General features: G+C 31.7%; 1 protein-coding gene across 4 annotated transcripts in view; it reads right to left on the reverse strand.

The window, feature by feature from the left end:
• Positions 1–19,942, reverse strand: part of GRIK2 (glutamate ionotropic receptor kainate type subunit 2) — a 590,245-nt gene that overhangs the window by 92,415 nt on the left and 477,888 nt on the right. For all 4 annotated transcript variants that reach the window (XM_074333337.2, XM_074333338.2, XM_074333339.2 and 1 more), the window contains exons 13-14: positions 17,829–17,947; positions 14,016–14,233 (exon numbers count right to left, since the gene is read on the reverse strand). In XM_074333337.2, the coding sequence (XP_074189438.1) occupies positions 14,016–14,233; positions 17,829–17,947 (337 nt within the window). The remainder of the gene's footprint in view (positions 1–14,015; positions 14,234–17,828; positions 17,948–19,942) is intronic.

The raw sequence follows: 19,942 nt of genomic DNA on the forward strand, positions 1-19,942 counted from the left end.
CTTGGAATAGAAAGTTCATATAATTATTTAAAAAAAAAAAAAATATATATATATATATATATATATATATATATATATATTTTTTTTTTTTTTTTTTTTTTTTTTAAGAATTTGAACTAACATGGAGTCCCTCACTGATCGTATATTCTGGATATCCTCATAGGACAGAAACTGAATGCCAAGCCAAATGCATTGAATGTAAACTCTCTGTGAGATGAGTATAGTCATGCAAGTGGTCTTTCTTATTCATAGAAATGAAAACTCTAGGTAAACTGCAGCTAACTAACAGACAAAAAAAGATATTTCTGTGATCATTATTCTAAATGTACATTAATATAGTGTAAGAGAAAAAGGTTAATGACTATTCCTATATATTTGCATTACTTTCTCTCCTTATTTTTTTCTCTTTCAGTTGAAGACAGATTATATTAGGAAGCCTAAACAGATAACTTTAATAATATCTCTATTTATTTTTCTTTAAAGTTTGATTTAAAAGGTTTATTAAATTTAATATTTTAAAGCATTGAATTTCTGATATTATAATGCAATGAACATTAAAAATGAACATCCGAATCACTTAGGTATTTAAGTTATAAGTGATTTCTGTGCTGTACATACGTTTATATGTAAACATACTTTGAGATTTTACAATGATTAGGTTGGAATGGGTTTGGAAATTAGCAAAAGGTTATTTGTTTTAAACTCCATATCAAGAAAAAAAAGTTTTGAAAATATTATAAGAACATTCTTAAAACCCTATTTTACTGATAATGAATCCTTAAGGCATAGTCCTGAAAAGAGCATTATTACCTGTGTTCAGTGAAAACAGGAGAATTTGCGTACTGTATTAAGACTAAAAGTCTAATATTGAAATGAGAAAAAGCTATGAGATCAAAGTATATCTATAAAGAAAATGCTGGAGGTTATTGTTACAAGATATTAAGAGTTATCTTAATAGGTTAGAGTCAAAACATTTTTTCCTTTGTTTTTCTAAAATTTTGTAGTTTTCAGGAGTCATAAACATTATTTTTATAAGAGAAAAAGAAACTTGCCTAAATTAAAATGGTTAATATTCATAGAGGAAGAGCCACTAAAAATTTGAGGTTTTTTTTCCTCTCTATTTAAACACTAATTCTGAACACGAATGTCTGTGAAAGCAAATCTCACAGGTGAATGAATAAAAAGGCCATTAATTAAACAACCATTTTTAATAAAAGACCACTAATTAAAAGACTATATATATGTGGATGGAACTGGGTTTACAATGCATTTTAACTTTTTAGCAACACAATCCAGAATATTTTTAAATAACCTAAAATCAGGAACACATTATTAATGAAACAAAATGCAACTGAGTGTCAGAGGTCAACTGAATATACTTCCAGGAATACAGCATTCATATTGGGGAAATGAGCTAAATTTCTTCAGCTAGTTTTATAATTCAAATATTGAGCGCCTTATAATAAGGATAATTGTAAGTACGTACTGGAGTTAATTACATATTTAGTACTTTATGTAAACAATATATAAGATATATACTTACACCCCCAGTTTACTTGTAAGAAAACAGAAGCCTGGAGAGGTTAAATAAATCCATAGTAAGTGTCAGATGTAGGATTTCACGCAACGACCTACTTTATACATTTAATTATTGTGTTAAAGTGCATTGCATTGACTGAACAATCCTTTATATCCATTATTAATGCTATTTTCCAATTTTTTGGTCTTTATTTAACTTTTTTTGTAATAAATTAAAATGAAGCATAAGCTCATAGTGTTCTGAAAACAGTCAAGGGACCTACAAAGCTAACTATAGTGTAGCTTCTAATTAGCTGTAATTACAATATTCAATAAATGAAACACCTACCTTTAGAGATAATCAAATCTTTTCACTGAATTCCACTAGCACTATGGTTTATACAATAGGCTAATAACAATCAAAAGCATTATTCATATACTGTCAGGAAATACAAAAGTACAATTTATTGCCAACTCTGAACTATTCTTCCACTAAAACAGATTTAATATGGAAACAGGATTTAAGAAAAATAAATTATGTAACCATCCATAATTTAACTCCAATTAAGGTAGCGTGTCTTAATCCTACAGAACATTCACTCATGCACGTGTGCGCACATGTGCGGACACATTCACTCATCTGGGAAGTTCTTTATTTATGAAACTATTAAAGAATTTCTCTCAATATAGGAGGTCAATGAAAATGCTCACCAGGATGCAGTAGACATTTAAACAACTGTAGGCACTGCCATAATCACAAATATCACAGCTAAAAGAGGAATTTGAGTTACTTAAGAATCAATGGCTTTAAGACTATGCCATTTAGCAATAATGTTTAATTTAGTCATATTTTTAAAGCAATATTTTTGGGGCATCTATTATATTCCGTTTGCAATTATCAACACCTATTAATGAGCTCTGAAGTTTATTCTGTCCTTTTTCCAATCTATGTAGGGTGAGAAGGATATAAAAAAAAAAACTAGGGATGATTTATGAGTTGTGTTTGCAACTTGTGAATACGCATGATGAGGTACTAAGACCAGTGAGTGAGGGGCTCCTGACCTTACATTTGTTTGCTTCTATGGGGAATAACAGTTCTGTGTTGTCTTGAAATAAACCTCTAAGCATCAAAGATAGCAGCAGCAGTTAGTAATAGTAAATTTTGTTTTATGATATAATGAAAGAAATAACTTAATTACAATGTGATATCTTAAATTAACTCTTAAGATCAAAGAACAAAGTGATATTACCGCTATTTGGATTTTTAGAAAAGGGTAGGAAAACAAATGAACATAAGAAAATTCAGCTGACCAAAGATGCTAATTAGTATAAATTGTATTTGCAACAAAAGGATAGCTTCCCCCTAAAAAGACAGAACAGGGCATAAAAAAATCAAGAACATTAACTGCCAAGGACATTCTGGACCAAATAGAAATTTAACTATATTCATCTGTAATTAATGGTCAATCTAAAGGAATAAAATAATATGAATTTTTAAAAATATATTCTATAGGTGGAACACTCAAAAAAACAGTAAGCATGATTAATAGATCTTTGTCTTAGCTTCAGTGCCAATAAATGTAATCTCCTCAGATAATTTACAAAGCAGAGAATCTGTTTTTTCATTTGTTTGTATGTTTGTTTTGGAAATACCAAATGACGCTTGTATTTAGCTATTTATATAAGAAGATATGGCATTCTCATTTTAATTATTTTTATCTAAGAAATACAATTTGATACTTTTTAATAATATTTATCTCAGCCTATTTTTCTGTATCCAAAAGTATGGCCATCTTGAATTTCCTTCAAACCGTTGCCTAACCAGTGGCTATAAACTCTTACAGTGACAACTACTATCCATTATCCAGCACTTGACATGCCAGCTCAACATCACTATATTAACTGACTTTCAAATTTTCTTACTCCCTGTGGGGCCTCCTGTCCTAAGATTGATGAGGTGCAACATAGGGTTTAAACTGCCATCCTGACTAGACAAACAGTCAGAGTGGTTTCTGTACAGAGTGGGGAGGGGGGACAAAATAGAGAACCCCAATGTATCCTGGAGTAACAGCAGTCTCACACACTTGCTTTCCAAGGCAATTAAAACTTTGTTTCTCAGATTTTGCACTTCAGTCAAACACAAAATTTACTCTTCAATTAAGGGGCCCAAAGCTTCACTGGTACATATTGAAAATGCAACAATTAGAAAGGGATTAAATTTTAGTTCCTCAGACATTTTAGAGACTCTAAGATAAAAGTTGCTGCTCCTTCTAAATTTAAAAACACTGAAACTCTAATCACTTCTTATAATTCCTAAAATGGTGTTATCGCTTGCTTTTTAACTATTGAATTCACTCTGGTAGAGCCAGGGTAATAAAACCCATCATATTCTAATTTTCAGACAGCTTGATAGAACCAATGTTCTTAGTATAGATAAAGTGTAATGAAGCACTTTCTTTCCCATAGGAAAGTCTTCGATTCAAATGCTCGGATGCCAACTAGCTTTCACATCTGCTGTTTCACCATTGATAGCTGTAACTTGGCATGCTAAACTAGTGTCTGATGAAACAGCTTTACTCAGAGGCACTGTTTTACTTTTTGCAAAAGGAACATAGTAAAATGGTGTAGGTTTTCTGTCGGCCTTATGCAAATCCCTGTAATAAACATAGGATCAGGCCTCACATATAACAAATTGTGTGTTAGATAAGGATGGGGGAGGGATACACCTTCTTGGGTAAAAATAACCTCACTGCTATGCCAATAAATTAAATGCATAATAAAAAATTGGTTTAAATATTTATTTCAACATGAATTAATGTCAAAACCACATTAGGCTCTAAATAAGAATATAACAACACTTTTCAAATACAAACCTCATTTTATTAAACAAAATATTACCATTTAACCTAATGTTAACCTTAAACTATTTACCACACAAGTACCTTGATGCCATTAATAAAGAAAAAATAATTTTGCAGAATTAGACAAATGATATGGCTACAAAATTATTTGCTGAGATATTTTATTTAGATTTCTAGAAAAGATGCCTGATGGAAAAATGAAAAAAATACCAACGGGAACAAATGAAAATTTCAGTAATAATATTTATCATTAATCTAAACTGACTGGCTCAGATATATTGGTATTCAATCATATAAAGCTTCTAAGTTTTTTTCTTAGTTCAATTAAGCATGTAGAAAAATTAAAGCAGTGAACCAAATTATCCACAAACTTGAATACATGAAAACAAACAAAAAATTCAAAATGAAGTTTCTACTTATTCTTCATAGCCAAAGAGTTATTACCTAATTGGTAACTTATAAGCAAATAAGTAAGAATAGATTTTGGTATGGAGCCAAAGTATATTCCATCTTCCATCACCTAAGTTAGAGCAGAATGTCTTGTTTGAGGAGCATTTTGTTTCAGTTTAGATCTGCAGGGCGACTTCGAGGAATTCTCCAGTGACGCAAAGGAAGACATCAATTAGAATTGTGTAATTATTTGTCCCCATCAATTAATGTAGATACATTTTTTTCCACAACCATGGAAGGAGTGGCAGTAGTTCTCCAAATATTATAGAGTAGTACAATAAGATCAGTCAATAAAACTAAATGAGCCCAACCCGTAACCTGTTGCTCAGAACCTAACAATAAACACCTATAAAATAAGGTACTCTATCTCTTCCTAATCTGCTTCCCCTAGGTAAACACAAAAGTCACATGTATAATCCTTCCAGGATTGTACTATGCCCCTCTTATAAATCTCTTCTCTAATTTTTCCCTCCCTGGCCCCACGGTAGAAGAATCTGCAATAAAGGCTTATAAAGGAAAGGCGAATATATTCACCCACCAGTTCCCATAGAACACATATTTTCTCAACATTTACTCAGAGACACAAACAAAAATCAGTGTTCACCCCATTGTACTTCTCTGAGAAAGGAGAAAGCTCTAAACTTCTTTATCCTCCCACATGGCAATTCTCATGCATAGCTACTAGGGGCCTTCAGGAATGGTGTAGGCAGTGAAAATGAAATTAGATTATTTACTCTCAGGAAATTTCTGTTGAAAAATGCTTTAATGACAATTCAGATAAACAATTCAAAAGAAGTAAGAAGGTGGTCAGCAGGTTATTTCATGCCCCTGTCTGATATTTTGTGGGGTTTGGGTTTTAGAAAAGAAAAATATCCATCCAAATATGAAAGAAAGGGAAGTAGATGCAGTTATTAACTATTAATATTAATAATGTCGGTCTTATTTAAATGTCAAATTAAGTTGACTCTTCCTAGACAATAGAATCACCAGAGGAGGTTATAAAAATGCCAGATATCTGGGATGCTACCTCAAGATATTTTTAATTACTTCATCTGGAGGGGGGCCTGGAGCCTCAGTATTCTCTAAAAGCTCCCCAAGTGATTCTAATGTTCTAATGTGCAGACAGGTTGAGACTACTGATTTAAACAAATGGACATTTTAAAGATGTTTAAAACTTAACAGATGGTACCCCCCATAAAGGACAAAATAATGACCCTATCACTTGAAAATAGAAAACTGATGTAAAAATCAAGACTACCTTCCTCTTTATCAGAGTGATATAATTGCCTGTCATAGGCTAGGCCATACTTCTGTGTGACATACATGTATCCAGTCCTACTGGTTGCAGCATAGCCATGTTTCCTACAACTTTGGTAGATAAAAGACTGGCCCTGTAAATTGAAGTAGTGTTTCAACTGGGGATTCTGATAAAATAGTATCACTAACTTTTCTGGACTATAGTCTAGAATTTAGTGCATACATAGGAGGTACAACCTATCAACAAATCAAAAATTTTGGTCATAAAACTTTGACAATACTATAATTATGCTCACGTTAATATTTCAGTTTTAAATCAGTTTCTAGGCGCAGAGACAATAGTCCCTATTTGAGACCAAAAGCTGAAATTTGAAACCTTTTTTCCCCTAAATTATTGAAGAGAAATGGAGGGTGTCATTACTAAGCATAAAGTGACTCCAATTAGGAAACACACACACACACACACACACATACACACACACACACCAAACAACCTGAAAACAAAGCTATGTGCAAGTTAGTAACACCTATATAAGCAGAGCAACTCATACTTGAGCAAGTATTTAAGAAATAATCCCTGTACTTACAAAAGTACCACATGAATTTCTAATTATTATATTGTCAAAGAATCCCTTTTAAATAGTGGTGGAACGTACTTAGGCTATATATAATAGTAAATATGGCACACAGTGAAGGACATACATAATCTATGTCCTAGTTCCTATCCATGTGCAGAAAATAATTATTGAACTTCTTCTGTGTGATGACCATACTTAACTGGGAATTTGCTATATTAAATATAAAAGGCATTTAAAGAATAAGTTCTAGAGATCTAATGCACAGTGATTATACTTAATAATACTGTATCATAAACTTCAAAGTTGCCAACAGACCAGATCTTAATTGTTCTCACCACAAAAACGAAATGATAATTACGTGATGTGCTAGAGGTATTGTTAGCTAACACTATAGTGGTAACCATAGTGCCATTAGAAACTTATCAAATCACACATTACACATTAAAATTACACAATGTTATATGTCAATTATCTCTCAATAAAAATAAATAAAATAAAATGAATTCAAAATCACTTTTAGAGGATTTTCTCAGATTTGAAAACTATTTTGTCAATTTTCTGCATATGCAAAATTAAACTTACAAAATGTTTTACCACCATAGACTATGAGAAAATTAAATACTTATTTCAGAAAACACTTTTCAATGTGAAAAGTACTCTATAGATGCCATTTTGAGAATTTACTTTTGTAATGTATTAGTCTCTTCATAGTAAATATATTGTACTTGCATTACTACCACTATTGTAAATAAAAACAACAAATGAAAATTGTTTTGCAGAAATTAAAAAACATACATGAGAATTATCTAATGAATGGTATGTCTCAAAATCCATTTATTAAGCACATAAAGTATACTGCCAGCTTCTTACATTTTATCCGTCAACTAAAAAATTACTTAACATTCTTTTGGCCTTTAAGAAGAAAAATAACTCAAGCTTTCAAAAAATCATTACAGGCATGCCACACAAGCAATTCAGCCTTAAAAACCTATACGGCTACACCAGAGTAATTTAATTTTAGAAGACCATTGAACTGATAAGCTCAGAATAAGTAGCAGACTATAAAGAACATATTATAGCTGTTATCTGCCCTAATGGCTTAAGACAAATGTTTTAGAAACTTAATATGATCAAACGGTTAAAGTTATGTGGGTGAGCCAAAATGACTAATGCACTTAGTTCTTCTGAGTAGTGATGGTTGGTTATGCCATGATGTCTTTGGCTATTACTTTTATTGTTGATACTATAAGTCCCTTGGTTATTGCTTTCATAATTAATAAGTCACTTAACCTCTCCTTGGCCCAGTTTCCTCATCTGTTAAATGAGAATTATAATAATTGCTTTCTACCTTACTTAGGCATAAAGATTAGTGTGTTGACATTTAGAATGCACTTGGAGTTCTCCTAAACAGGGAGACTATGCATAAAGAAAAACAAAATAAACCTTTGTTGCTAGGTTCCAAAAGATAAAACTCTCCCCTCCAGATAGATCAATCTATTTGTTTGCATTCCTAACTCTAAAACCTACACTTCCAAACAAATTGACTCTTAACCCAAGGTTAAAATGGAAATGCCATTGAGTGCTACATGTTTAGAAGAAACGTTTTTAGCTTTCCACAGAAGAGCAAAATTTTGAAAGTAATCACACATTCTATTTATAACCCTCCACGATAGGTGTTCCATCAATTAATGCAATATTCATTGTTCCAATGGATAACTGTATAGAATTTGGCAAAAGAAGTGAGTCACTGCCATAAAAATATGTAAATAAGCTGATTTAGAGTCACATAGCTGATTACAATGAAATCTTCAGAGGAGGGAGGGAAATGAGAATCTGTGATGTATGGGGAAATAATAGTTTTAAGGTGGCCTTTGGTAACTTGGAAGATAGAAAATACACTAGTAATCTTTTAGACTTGGCAAAAAAAAAAGAAAAAAAAAATCCAGAAAAAAAAAAAAAAAAAGACAAAATACTCAAGGTACCAGCTTCCTACTTTTAGCTACACAATTAAGAACAAAGAGGAGAAGGAGGAAAAAGAGGTAGGGTGGAGGAGGAAATACTTTAAAAGAAGGGTTGATTTACAAACATAATTTAGAGGTGATACAGAGTTAGAACTTGCATGGTTGAACAATAAAAGTGTTTCTAATCTTCAGTGTTTTGAGCCAGTAAAAGTGCTCAAAATTGTTTCAACATGGCGTCAGGTCTTAATTAAAGATCAAATTAAGTGTGTTGCCTTGAAGTGCTTTGTTAAGACCTTAAAAAAACTAAGCCAATGCCTTTGTAGACTTCTCCTCTGGGTAAAGAGCTTCTAGCCAAAAACAGCAATGCTTGACTTTAGAGAAAGATGCCTCTAAAAAGAACTGTGGGTGTGGTTTAGATTATAAATGGACTCCATTGGATACATTTAAAAGCCATAAAGTTTTAGCAGAAATGGTACTGGCAAAACAACCTCACCTGGTGTAAAAGGAACAAAGTCTATTCAAAATGGAGAAAAGCCTCCGTGCCAACAAGTTGCTAGGAGTAGGACAGCTTATTAGTAAACTAAAAGTTTGTTACATGCCACTAACAGGTTTGGGTTGTTTTGAAGTAACATTATCATGGCAATCAATAACTAATGTAGCTGGAAAGCATATGCAGAATCTGTGCTGGGGACTTGAGATGTGAGTGTGAATGATAAAGATTCACTCCTCGTCCTCTCGCTGTCCAGTGTGCAATGTGGTTACAGAGGAAGCACGCAAATATAGCTTGGTAAGTATTAAAATGCTTGCTGTTCTGAATACCTTACTCCGACTCATCATGTAGGTATTGTATCATATCACATCATCACAAGAAAGGTGAGTATAGTACAATGACATATTTAGAGAGTTAGACTATAATCATATAACTTTTATTACACTACATAGTTATAATTTTTCTACTTTATTATTAGTTATGGCTGCTACTCTCTTGCTGCGCTGAACTTATAAATTAAACTATAACAGGTATGTACATATAGGATAAAAATACAGTATATGTAGAGTTTGGTACTATCTGTGGTTTCGTGCATCCACTGGGGGTCTTGGAACCTGATAATGGAGTACTGTTGTATACTACTTCAAAATACATAGTCTAGGAAAAAAGCTTCTAAAAATGATCCACAGGACCTTTTTTAATTTCACCTATCAAATTCGTCTCTCTTCATAACAGCATCTATCAGAAGAATGAAGCTATGTAAATTAGATAAACACAGTGTGATATCTTTTAAATTTATCTAAAAATTATCCAATTGTTGGTCATAGAAACATAAGTCACTTGACTATGTTTAAAATAATTCTAAATTCTGAATTTTTAAAATTAGCCATGTATTCTAGAACTACTAAAATATAACATCTGTCAAGCTTTCACTTGGTTCTTAGCATATCATCCTGAGCTTTTATTTAATTATCAAAAAATACTGTGAGAGTGGTCCTTCTAGGCATTCTTATTTAGACATGTGGAGTTAGGTTAACAAGGAGTAGGTGTGTTACTTAAGAAAAGCCAATAGGTGATGGAGCCAGGAATTAAGCTCTGGTTTCTCCGATTTCACAGTTTTTTTTTTGTGTGTGTGTGTTTTTGTTTTTTTTTTCACTCCTAACAACTATTCTAAATTGTACTCTATGTTTTCAGAAGTATTAAATGATTTATGTTGGATATTGAATACCACTTGCATTTCCTTTTAACATGTGGCAGAATTTATTTTTTAATAACCATAAAAGAGGACATATATCTCCCTTAATACCACTTTTTTTCGAAGGACAGACTATATTCAGCCATGTGGAAAAGCCAGAGATTTCAGTTAGACCAAGCCCAGGAGAGAATTTGTTGAACTTGGGAAACCTGAGACCTGGGTTGCATAGAAACAAGGTGATTGAGCACTGTTTTATAAAACACAAGACTCACTTTGAAAATATAAGGATTTTCAAAAAAGACCAAAACACTTATAGGCTTTAGCGGAGTTATTTTTGAGCATGTAATCTATATGTATTTATTCTCCTAATCTTTACACTTCAGAGAGAAAAGATATGCTTGTTGCTTGGCAATGTTTTATATAGTGTCAGCCCCGGGGTAAGATTTCAGCTCTAAACACCAAGTTCCCAGATTCCAGGAAAGAGGTTTTGATTCCTCCTTATTTGTTTTTCAGTAAATTCCCTGGTCCTTGGCTATCTTGTTATCTAAATTTGATTAAAAGCATATTGATGATGCCATACAATTTTCTACTGTTTACATGGAATAACACTGAAGAACCACCATCTGCTCATTTCTGAGCTATTTTGCCCATCATGGCTTTACATCTGTCCCTGGGAAGAATGCGTGTGGAGTGTAAGGGATGTAGAAATAAAGAAGAAAGAACTTGTCTTGAAGAGAATATAAACATAAGCTCAATGAACAAAGTCAAGCATGTTCTTTGGAAAATAAATTATTTAATGTTGTCGAATAGCTATATAACTCTGTCTCTCTTGTGCTATACTGAGGACTTACCCCCTCTAAGTTCAGGTATCTTGAGCCAGCTCTTCTTGCTTATAGTAACAAAACTATACCATTCTTTAAGATAATTTTCTAGAACTGAGCATGCCAGGACAATTAGCTAACAGCAGGGTCTTGTGAAGTTAGTGAAAACAAGATTTCCTTTAGAAATCAATGTCTTAAGGATGCTTCCTAGAGTATCTGTATGCATTGCTGTTAATTAAGAAATGAAAGAATGATATCAAATGTAAATAGACTATACATAATTATCCCTGGTTTATTGTACAGTTACAAAACAAGTATGTGGTTGCTTTAAAAAAAGAATTCATACCCATTGGCTAGCATAAGTATATACTTTAACAAGCCAAAATATGAAGTTGGTGAATGACATCATTTAGGATTACACTAACTAAAGAAAAATCAACATTTAATGTATCCTTTTAAATTCTAATTTCAACATTAAGAATTCAGCATGTGATAACGTTATCAACATAAGGTAATTGTCAACCTAGTGATTACCACTATGTGTTTTTTATTATGACTAGTGTCTATTCCAGAAAGCTTCAGTTCTACAGAAAGAAAGTCCGTGTTGTTGGAAACAGAAAGTTGTTTTATGTCAATTTTCTCTGGGTGCCAGAGACATCCTTTTGTGTGAGAAAGAAAAACAAAAGATGAAAGAATAAGAAGAAATGTCAATAGCAAGGAAAAATAAAGGTACGCAAAAATGACACTGCAAAGAGCACTTGAACTAAAAAAAACAAACAAAAAAAAAGTGAAGAACAGAATATTGGAAAGACTGAAAAGCCAAAAAAGGGAGAAAATAAACTTTAAAGGTGAGAAAAATGATATATATTTCAAATTGATTTCTAGAGATATGCCTTGTTTGTAATGTGCAAGAGCTTTAAAACTTAGGGTATTTGAGTCCTCTGGAAAACAAAAATAAAATTTAAACCCTAAAGCATTTGTGAAGCATAATCACTTCTGGTATGAAATCACTTGCATTATTTTACAAACTAAACTTCAAAAGTCCCTTGAATAGTGTAATGATTTAAATGCATTACATATTCACCCTCCCCAAAGTTTTTCATACTCACAATATGTATTTAAGATTTTAAACAGTTGATTTCTTTAAAAAATTTATAAGAAAAGCAATCTATTACTTCTAAATGTTAAATTGGGGAAAACTGATCTATTGCAATTAATGCAGTCATTAGGACCATACTGATCATAATGCTTTGCTCATACTTAGTTATTCAATACATTTGATTAAATAATAATGATTTTCCAATTAGACATAAAATATGCATCAAAGTTTTAATCTAGCCATAATATTCATTTTGAAAATAATCAAATTTTAAGAATGATATAAATTAAACAAAAAATCAAATTTATCTCATTCTTTGGATATTTAGTGTCCAACAGAACTCTAAAGAAAAAGCTAATTTAGTTTTATAAGAATTTTTACAAAGAAAATTACATAATTTCTTGACAAAAATGCTGTTTTAAGTCATATAAAACCCAGTTCTATGATTGTCAATATAGTCTTCTGTAGCTCTAACTAAACTTTAATCTCCTTGAAAGTGATGACTAGATGTTATTTGCTCTAGAATAACCAACTAGTGATGTAATTTCTAGCACTCAATAGGTACTTGATGAATATTTAATGAAAGAATTTATTTTATAGCTTGGTCAATTATTTTAGAAAAAGAAAAAAAATCTACCACTTGTACGATTTCACTGCCAGTTGTGTTTGTGTTAACAGTGAAGGAAAACATTGATGCTTAAAAATTTGCCCAACCTACAAAGAATTTAAAAATACTTGATAAAATACAAAAGCAATTACGAGGCAATACTGACTCCCTAAAGTGAAATTTGTCTACTTTGGCCCAGTGAGATCAGCTGGAGTAAGGAGAAGAGACAAAAAATAAAAAGGAAGACAGGTATTCTATATGCCTGGAACTCTGGACAAGCACACTTTCCTTTTGAATGTTCCGCAGGGCTGTCCTTTTGGAAACCATTGCGAGTTCAATAGAGTAGCCCATTTCAGACTCTCTGCCTCCCAGAATATTAAATGGATGAATATACAGACAACAAGAACTGTTTCTGCTTTTTTCTTTCAGCCCTATTTCCCTTCTTTTTTTGTAGGCTTCTGAACAAGTAAACCTTGTCTCATCTTAACAGACAGAAAAGTATGTATGGGGAATATTTTTACATGTAATCATTTTATTCTTCTAGAATAACCAAGACTTGTATTCATTTTCAATAAATATATTACCTGTTTTACATTCAAAGATAAAACTTTTTTTGGGGAAAAATAATGTTAGCTCTGGGCAGATTTTCTGCAAAACAAAAATAGAATACTTTTAAAGCAAAAACTTCTTGCCATTTGCAAATATTACAATGTTTTGCCTTGATGGCCATATATTTTGTTGTATACCTCTCCACCTCTGAGAGATATATATATATATATATATATATATATATATATATATATATAAATTTATATATATATAAATTTATATATATATATAAATCTTATACCTCTTATACTTTATATATATATAAATCTTATACCTCTCCACCTCTGAGATAGGTGGAGAGGTATAAGATTTATATATATATATAAAGTATAAGAGGTATAAGATTTATATATATATATAAATCATACATAGAGATATATAGATATCTCTATATAGAGATATATATAGATAGATATCATTTATATATGTGTATATGTATATGTATATGCTATTGATTATTCTGCGCAAATAAGTATTGCTGCGTTCTTCCATCCATTAATAGAAACATGTTTGTTTGTTTGCACTCTATCATGTTAACGCATTAATTTTAGATAACCAGTAGGACTTACCTTGAAAAATGTCATGGTTGCACCATCCTCCACTGCTCCGTACTCTATCTTGGTTTGTTTAGCTAAATCATCGGCAGAGTCAATAGGGGATTCCATCCGCTCCACTGTCAGAAATGCGGCTAAGTTAGCAGTATACGAAGAAATGATGATAAGTGTGAAAAACCACCAAATGCCTCCCACTATCCTGGTGGAGAGCGCTTTGGGCATGAGCTCAGAACCTAACAGATTTGGGGGAAAAGGTGAAACGAATACAGAGAATTTGATCAGCAGTCAGATACTTTGGGTCACAGTGGCAGAATGGAATCACTGAGCAATAAAAGCTTAAATCACAGATTTACATATTGATTTAGTAAGCAAGCAACAACCATTGGGAGAGCAGAGGCTAATTTCTGTTAATAAGCAGTCTCTTAGGACACTTGCGTTTAAGTATAGTGACAGGAGACTCAAGCTTTCCCTGAGACAGTGCAAAGTAACAATTAAATATTAATGAGTAAAAAACCTTTATAAAAATGGCATTAGAAGGAGAAAGTAAATCTCTCTAGTTTATAAACCACATGCATAGTTTTTCATTTTGTTGCTAGTTATGTAGGTTTTAGAAGAAATTATTTAATGTATGTTCAGATCCATTACTTAGCAAGCTTTAAGAAAAGTTTTATTTTTCATGATCACGCAGCTCCAAAATTTTGTCCATCTTGTCATTGGAAAAGGTAATGTTATATAAAAATAAATTCAATACCCACATTTCTTGAGATGAGGGGTTTTAGTTCAGCTTTTTTTTTTTTTTAAATAGGGTAGTAAATTATTTGCTATGTATAAACAAATGTCTCCCATCACTATAGTTAGCCTCCACAAGGGAAATCAGAATAAGTAAACTGTCACAAATTTATTTTTACACATATATTTTTCACAAATATATTACAATATATAGCTGGAGTTGCCTGGTCATGATATTAATAAGATAATGGGATCTGAATTATATTTTACTCTTGAATATTATTTTTAATTAATTTACGTTATAAAACACAATCCTAACAATTTTAAAATCAAGTCTTAATAGTTTTACCTCAGTATTTCCATTATATAGACTATTTACAGTCTTAATGTTGAAACTAATACATATCAGTATGCATTTTTTAATAAGAAAACTATACTAAGTTTATATATTACTATTCATTTTTATCGCTTTGAATCTATAATCAAGAAAGCATTGGCTACAGATTACTTTTTAATAGGGTTTGAGTAAAATGAAATGAAGTAAAGATGGACTCCATTTGCTGATATGTTTTATAATTATATGTTTAATATAATCACTGCTGTAAGGTACCACATCTTTACATGGCGTGAAAAATACAACAAATTATTTATGTGAACATTGAAAAGAAGTGGTGTCATGACTGGAATATATCAAAGCAGCCCATCTTACACTGCAGGTCATCTTACTCTTGCAATTTCAAACAAACCAAAAAAAATTTCAAAAGCAGACAGACTTGGACATGACAGCCAACTCCAGCTCCAGACTCTGCCTACCACTCTGGAAGAAAACAAAAAACAGAAAAGTACCTTTCTGATGTAGTTGCTCCTAGGCCCTGTCAGACACACACTGGACACTGAAACACTAAAATCCTCCCAAGATGATCAGCAGCTTTGGCTGACCATTCTACTATTTTTTGTTTCTTTTGAACAACACCACCAATAAAGTCAAACAAGACTGGGAAAGAAAAAGAACAGTGGAGACATTCGACAAAAATGGCCCAATTACCACAAGTTCATATCTCACCCAAAGGCTTAAAGCGAGTACCTCCTAGGCTTGTGAATCAGAGCCTGGTTAGGGGCTGACTGTCATGTACTCAAGGTAACGTCATGTCCAGCACTATATCCCACTAATTCCTGGGGAGCTGGGCATCAGCCAGAATAGTATGGGTTCCTCTTTCATGTATCCACCAGCAGTGAAGTAGTTATGTGGTAAAGCAAATGTATGTTTGATTTTTTCATTGCTTGGCTTACTTGTGATCATTTTCAGAGATATCAGATATAGTCTTATTTCTAATTACTAGATTTCATAGAAGTCGAGCTCATCTTACCAGTATATAAATTCTCAAAACCTCTGAATATTTCAGGAAATATAAGTAAAAAAATATATTTTATTTTTCAAAATGGTAGCAAAAAAAAAAAGAAAAAACAACAACAACAAAAAACTTTGTTACGGTTGGATCTTTAATATGAGGATAATATACTCCAGAGTATTAATGTTCGTTATTAGCAGGTGAATAGCAGTTTGCCTGTGTGATTGTATGACCCAGTACTACTTGTAAAATAATGTTTTTCTCATATGACAGGCTTTCATTCACTTTTAATATTCTGAAAGAACTCTGATTTGTCTTCCAAGTGAAACGTAAGCTTCAGGAAAAAAAACATTGGACCCAAAATATAGAAGTGGGAAATACAATTACTAACTATTTTATTTAGAAAGAGATGCCACAAACTTAGATTAGTTCATGTAAGAGTTCTCTGAATTTTCAAGTTTTACACTTAAATATCTATAAAGCCATATGTGTTAATTCTCATATTTTTAAAAGAAAAAATTTGTTTCAACCTAAAAGGCCATGCTTACAACATGTATTTGTTATATTATTTTTTTCTTTTGACATGTAGTTTTTTAATCCTTTTTTAGGAAGTAGTTTACAAATGAAACAGTAATAAATAATTAATTTATGCATATTAAACATGCAAGAACCAAGTACCTTTTTATAAACAACAAGTTATAATTTAATAATATAGTTTCACTTAAGATCTGTAATGCAATTACCAAATGAAATCTTCAAAGTGGATAATAAATACAACACTAAAATTTAAGATAAACCTTTAAATTATGTGTTGTACCTCTTATGAAGTAATGTTTGTCTCCTTAATCCATTCATTGTCAGTTCAAATTTGGAACATTTTGCTTTATTTACTGATTTTAAAACTTATAAATATTACATTTTAAATGCATAAAATAGTCTTAATCTTTTATTTTGAGTAGTAGATCTGGAATATTAATTGATCAAACTTTATAAGTTTAATAAAAGAAACCATGACAGCAAAAATATAAATAAATTCAGCTTGGGAGAGCTGAGACTAAAATAATGAATTCGTAATTATAGCTAAATCATTAAGATATATAGTGCAAGTATTATATCATTTTCTAAGAAATACAGCCTTTACTTTTAACATTAATATTATAAATTTTAATTGTGAAAGAGTGTTTTTGCATGCACTTCTGAGCATGCAATGTTTTATATTCTTATATGCTATCAGACATGGCTAATATTTTACTCTATAAGGTAAATAAGTAGTTAAATTTTTGATTTTGCAAATTTATATGCAGTAGATTTACTAATCATGCAGTACAAGTACATCTAATCATCAAGAATTGATATGAAAGAATTTTTTTTACATCAAAGGAAACAGGAAACAGGAGCAATTCACTGTATTCTTGTTTCACGGAGATGTAATCTTGTTAGTACTTTAAATACAGCTTCTGGCTAATGGATTAGGTTAGTGTGATTATCTATGAAATAATGTACCTACTGTGGGTTAAGAAAAAAATTAGATGAATATCGTTTATGTGCATTTGCAAAAGCTAATTATTTTTTCAGATCCTCTTTTGGAAGGGATTTGAGAATGCCTAAATGCATTAGGTAGATGGAGAAGCTGGAATATGGTTACATGCACAGAGGCACCCATGCAAGCGACTTGTGCCAGCAAGAGCTGTCACCCCCAGCAAAGAGTGGGACATGGTGCCCAGGGAAAAGAGCAGGCTGAATCGTATACCTTGCTGCATGAGAGCTCCAACTCCAAACCAGAAACTATTTAGCAAGGTAAAATTGTTTTCCACCACGTCAGAGTCAGGGTTGCAAGGGTGTGGATTATACCACTCATAGGGACTAAACCTGTGGTAATTGACAGAAGAAAAGAATATATTTAAATGGCAGTGAGAAGAAATTCTATCCAACATTTTTGCTGCAAAAGAAACAGAAAGATAGGTAAGATTAAAAAGAAACCAGAAATCAGCATTTTTTTTATATTACAATTTCATATGCATGACAGCAAGTAATAGGTTTTAAAGATCCCTGCCCTTATCAATTAATTTCCAAACTAAGATGACAAATGGCATTTCTTTACTATACATTACTTGTAAGAGGAAAATCTGCATTTCATTAAACCAAGAACAGTTTTTAAGATACTTAGTCTTTTCCATGTACGTGATTTAAGAAAGTCATTAAAAAGACTAGAAAATCATTAAGGAAAAAATAAGCTTAGCTATGAAATATACATTTTTAAATTGTGGGAAAAATAGTTAAAGACAGAAGTAACAAGACAAAATCACCTTAAGGTATTTTCTGATGTAATAGAAACTACCAAAGTACAGAGATTAAAATAATTTGTGATTTATTATAAATCTAAGAAAACAGTACTATGGATACTAGGACTAATATCTTTAATGTAACAAACTCAACTCTAAACAGAAAACCAAATCAGAATGAACTGCATTCTAATACACGCTTCTGTCATCATGATAGGTTTCAGAGGATATGGCAATATGCATGATATCAAAGCATTGTTAGAAGCAGGAATCCATACTAAAGATGATTGGTTTCGACTTATTATTTGGTATCATTTGAATCCCTGTTTTAAGAGAAAGGAAATCAAAATTTCAAGTCCAGTTTTATATTAATAACACTTCTCAAATAAGTCAAACTCAGGACTTTCCAAATTGTCAACTGTATATTAATTTATTCTAGTAATAATCCAGATATATTTATCAATTAATAGTACTATCCAAAAATATCATTTCTATATTAAAAATACCTAGTCTAGCTATTAAACTAAAAAAATATTTTCCCTAATATTTCAAATTTTAAAGCCACTCTTTTATAAATCAAATTAGTGTGTGCCCTTGATGAAAGCATTAAAAAATCTTACATTCAATCAAAGTTATTTGAATAATGTATCTGTCACTTCAGAGTCCACTTTTGTTCACAATAATCTTTCTGACATATAAAAATTCAGAAGATCAAACAAGCCATTTTCATCTTTCTAATGCAATTTTAGAGCACCCTTGTTTTAATAGCCTTTCCTTGACAAACAAAGAAATGTTTTGTTTGGTTCTCTAAGTTAAACTGACACAATGAACAGAAAGGTTGATTGGATAGTAATTAAACATTCTGATCTGATTTGTTGTGTCTGACTGAAGTAAATGTAGCTTTGGTTGTAGACACTTATTTTTAATTAAATTCCCTTATTACTTTTACCCTAGTGAGGATAGTTATATACGTTTCTAAAGTTTCCAAGTATCAGAATGTTGGCAATCAATCTTTACACAAGAACGTCTTCTTTAAAAATATTTCCAGTTTTAATCATCTAAACAATGAATTGCTCATCAGAGGCAATGTGATCTAGATGGACCACCCAGCTCCATGCCCTTGAACAAGTTAACATTACCTCTCTGTGCTATTCCCCTATCTGGAAAAGGGGGACAGCAGTAAGACCTGACACATAAGGGTGTGATAAGAATTGTATGAGTTAATAGAGTGCTAGCAGACAGCAATTACTCAAAAGTCTGAAATAATGCCATTTTTAAATAAATATCATTAAATGTTGTGATTTCCCCAGTAATTACATACTCAAACTCTTGTTTTGATTTCTTCATAATTAAACTCTTTTTTCTACCCCTGAAAATGTACTAACTATAAATGTAAAGCTGGTCTGTAACAGCTGGATTTAGTTTTCGCTCTTACAGAAACTAAATCCAGCTCTTACAGACCAGCTTTACGTTTATAGTTAGTACATTACAAATCCTAGGAATATAACCATCGATAGTGAGAACGTGTAATTTGGCTGATCAAGACCACTAGCTTCCACATAGCATTTTACAATCTTTTGAG

This window comes from Rhinolophus sinicus, chromosome 2 (assembly GCF_057876585.1).
Source record: "Rhinolophus sinicus isolate RSI-liver-muscle chromosome 2, RSI-T2T, whole genome shotgun sequence".
NCBI lineage: Eukaryota > Metazoa > Chordata > Mammalia > Chiroptera > Rhinolophidae > Rhinolophus > Rhinolophus sinicus.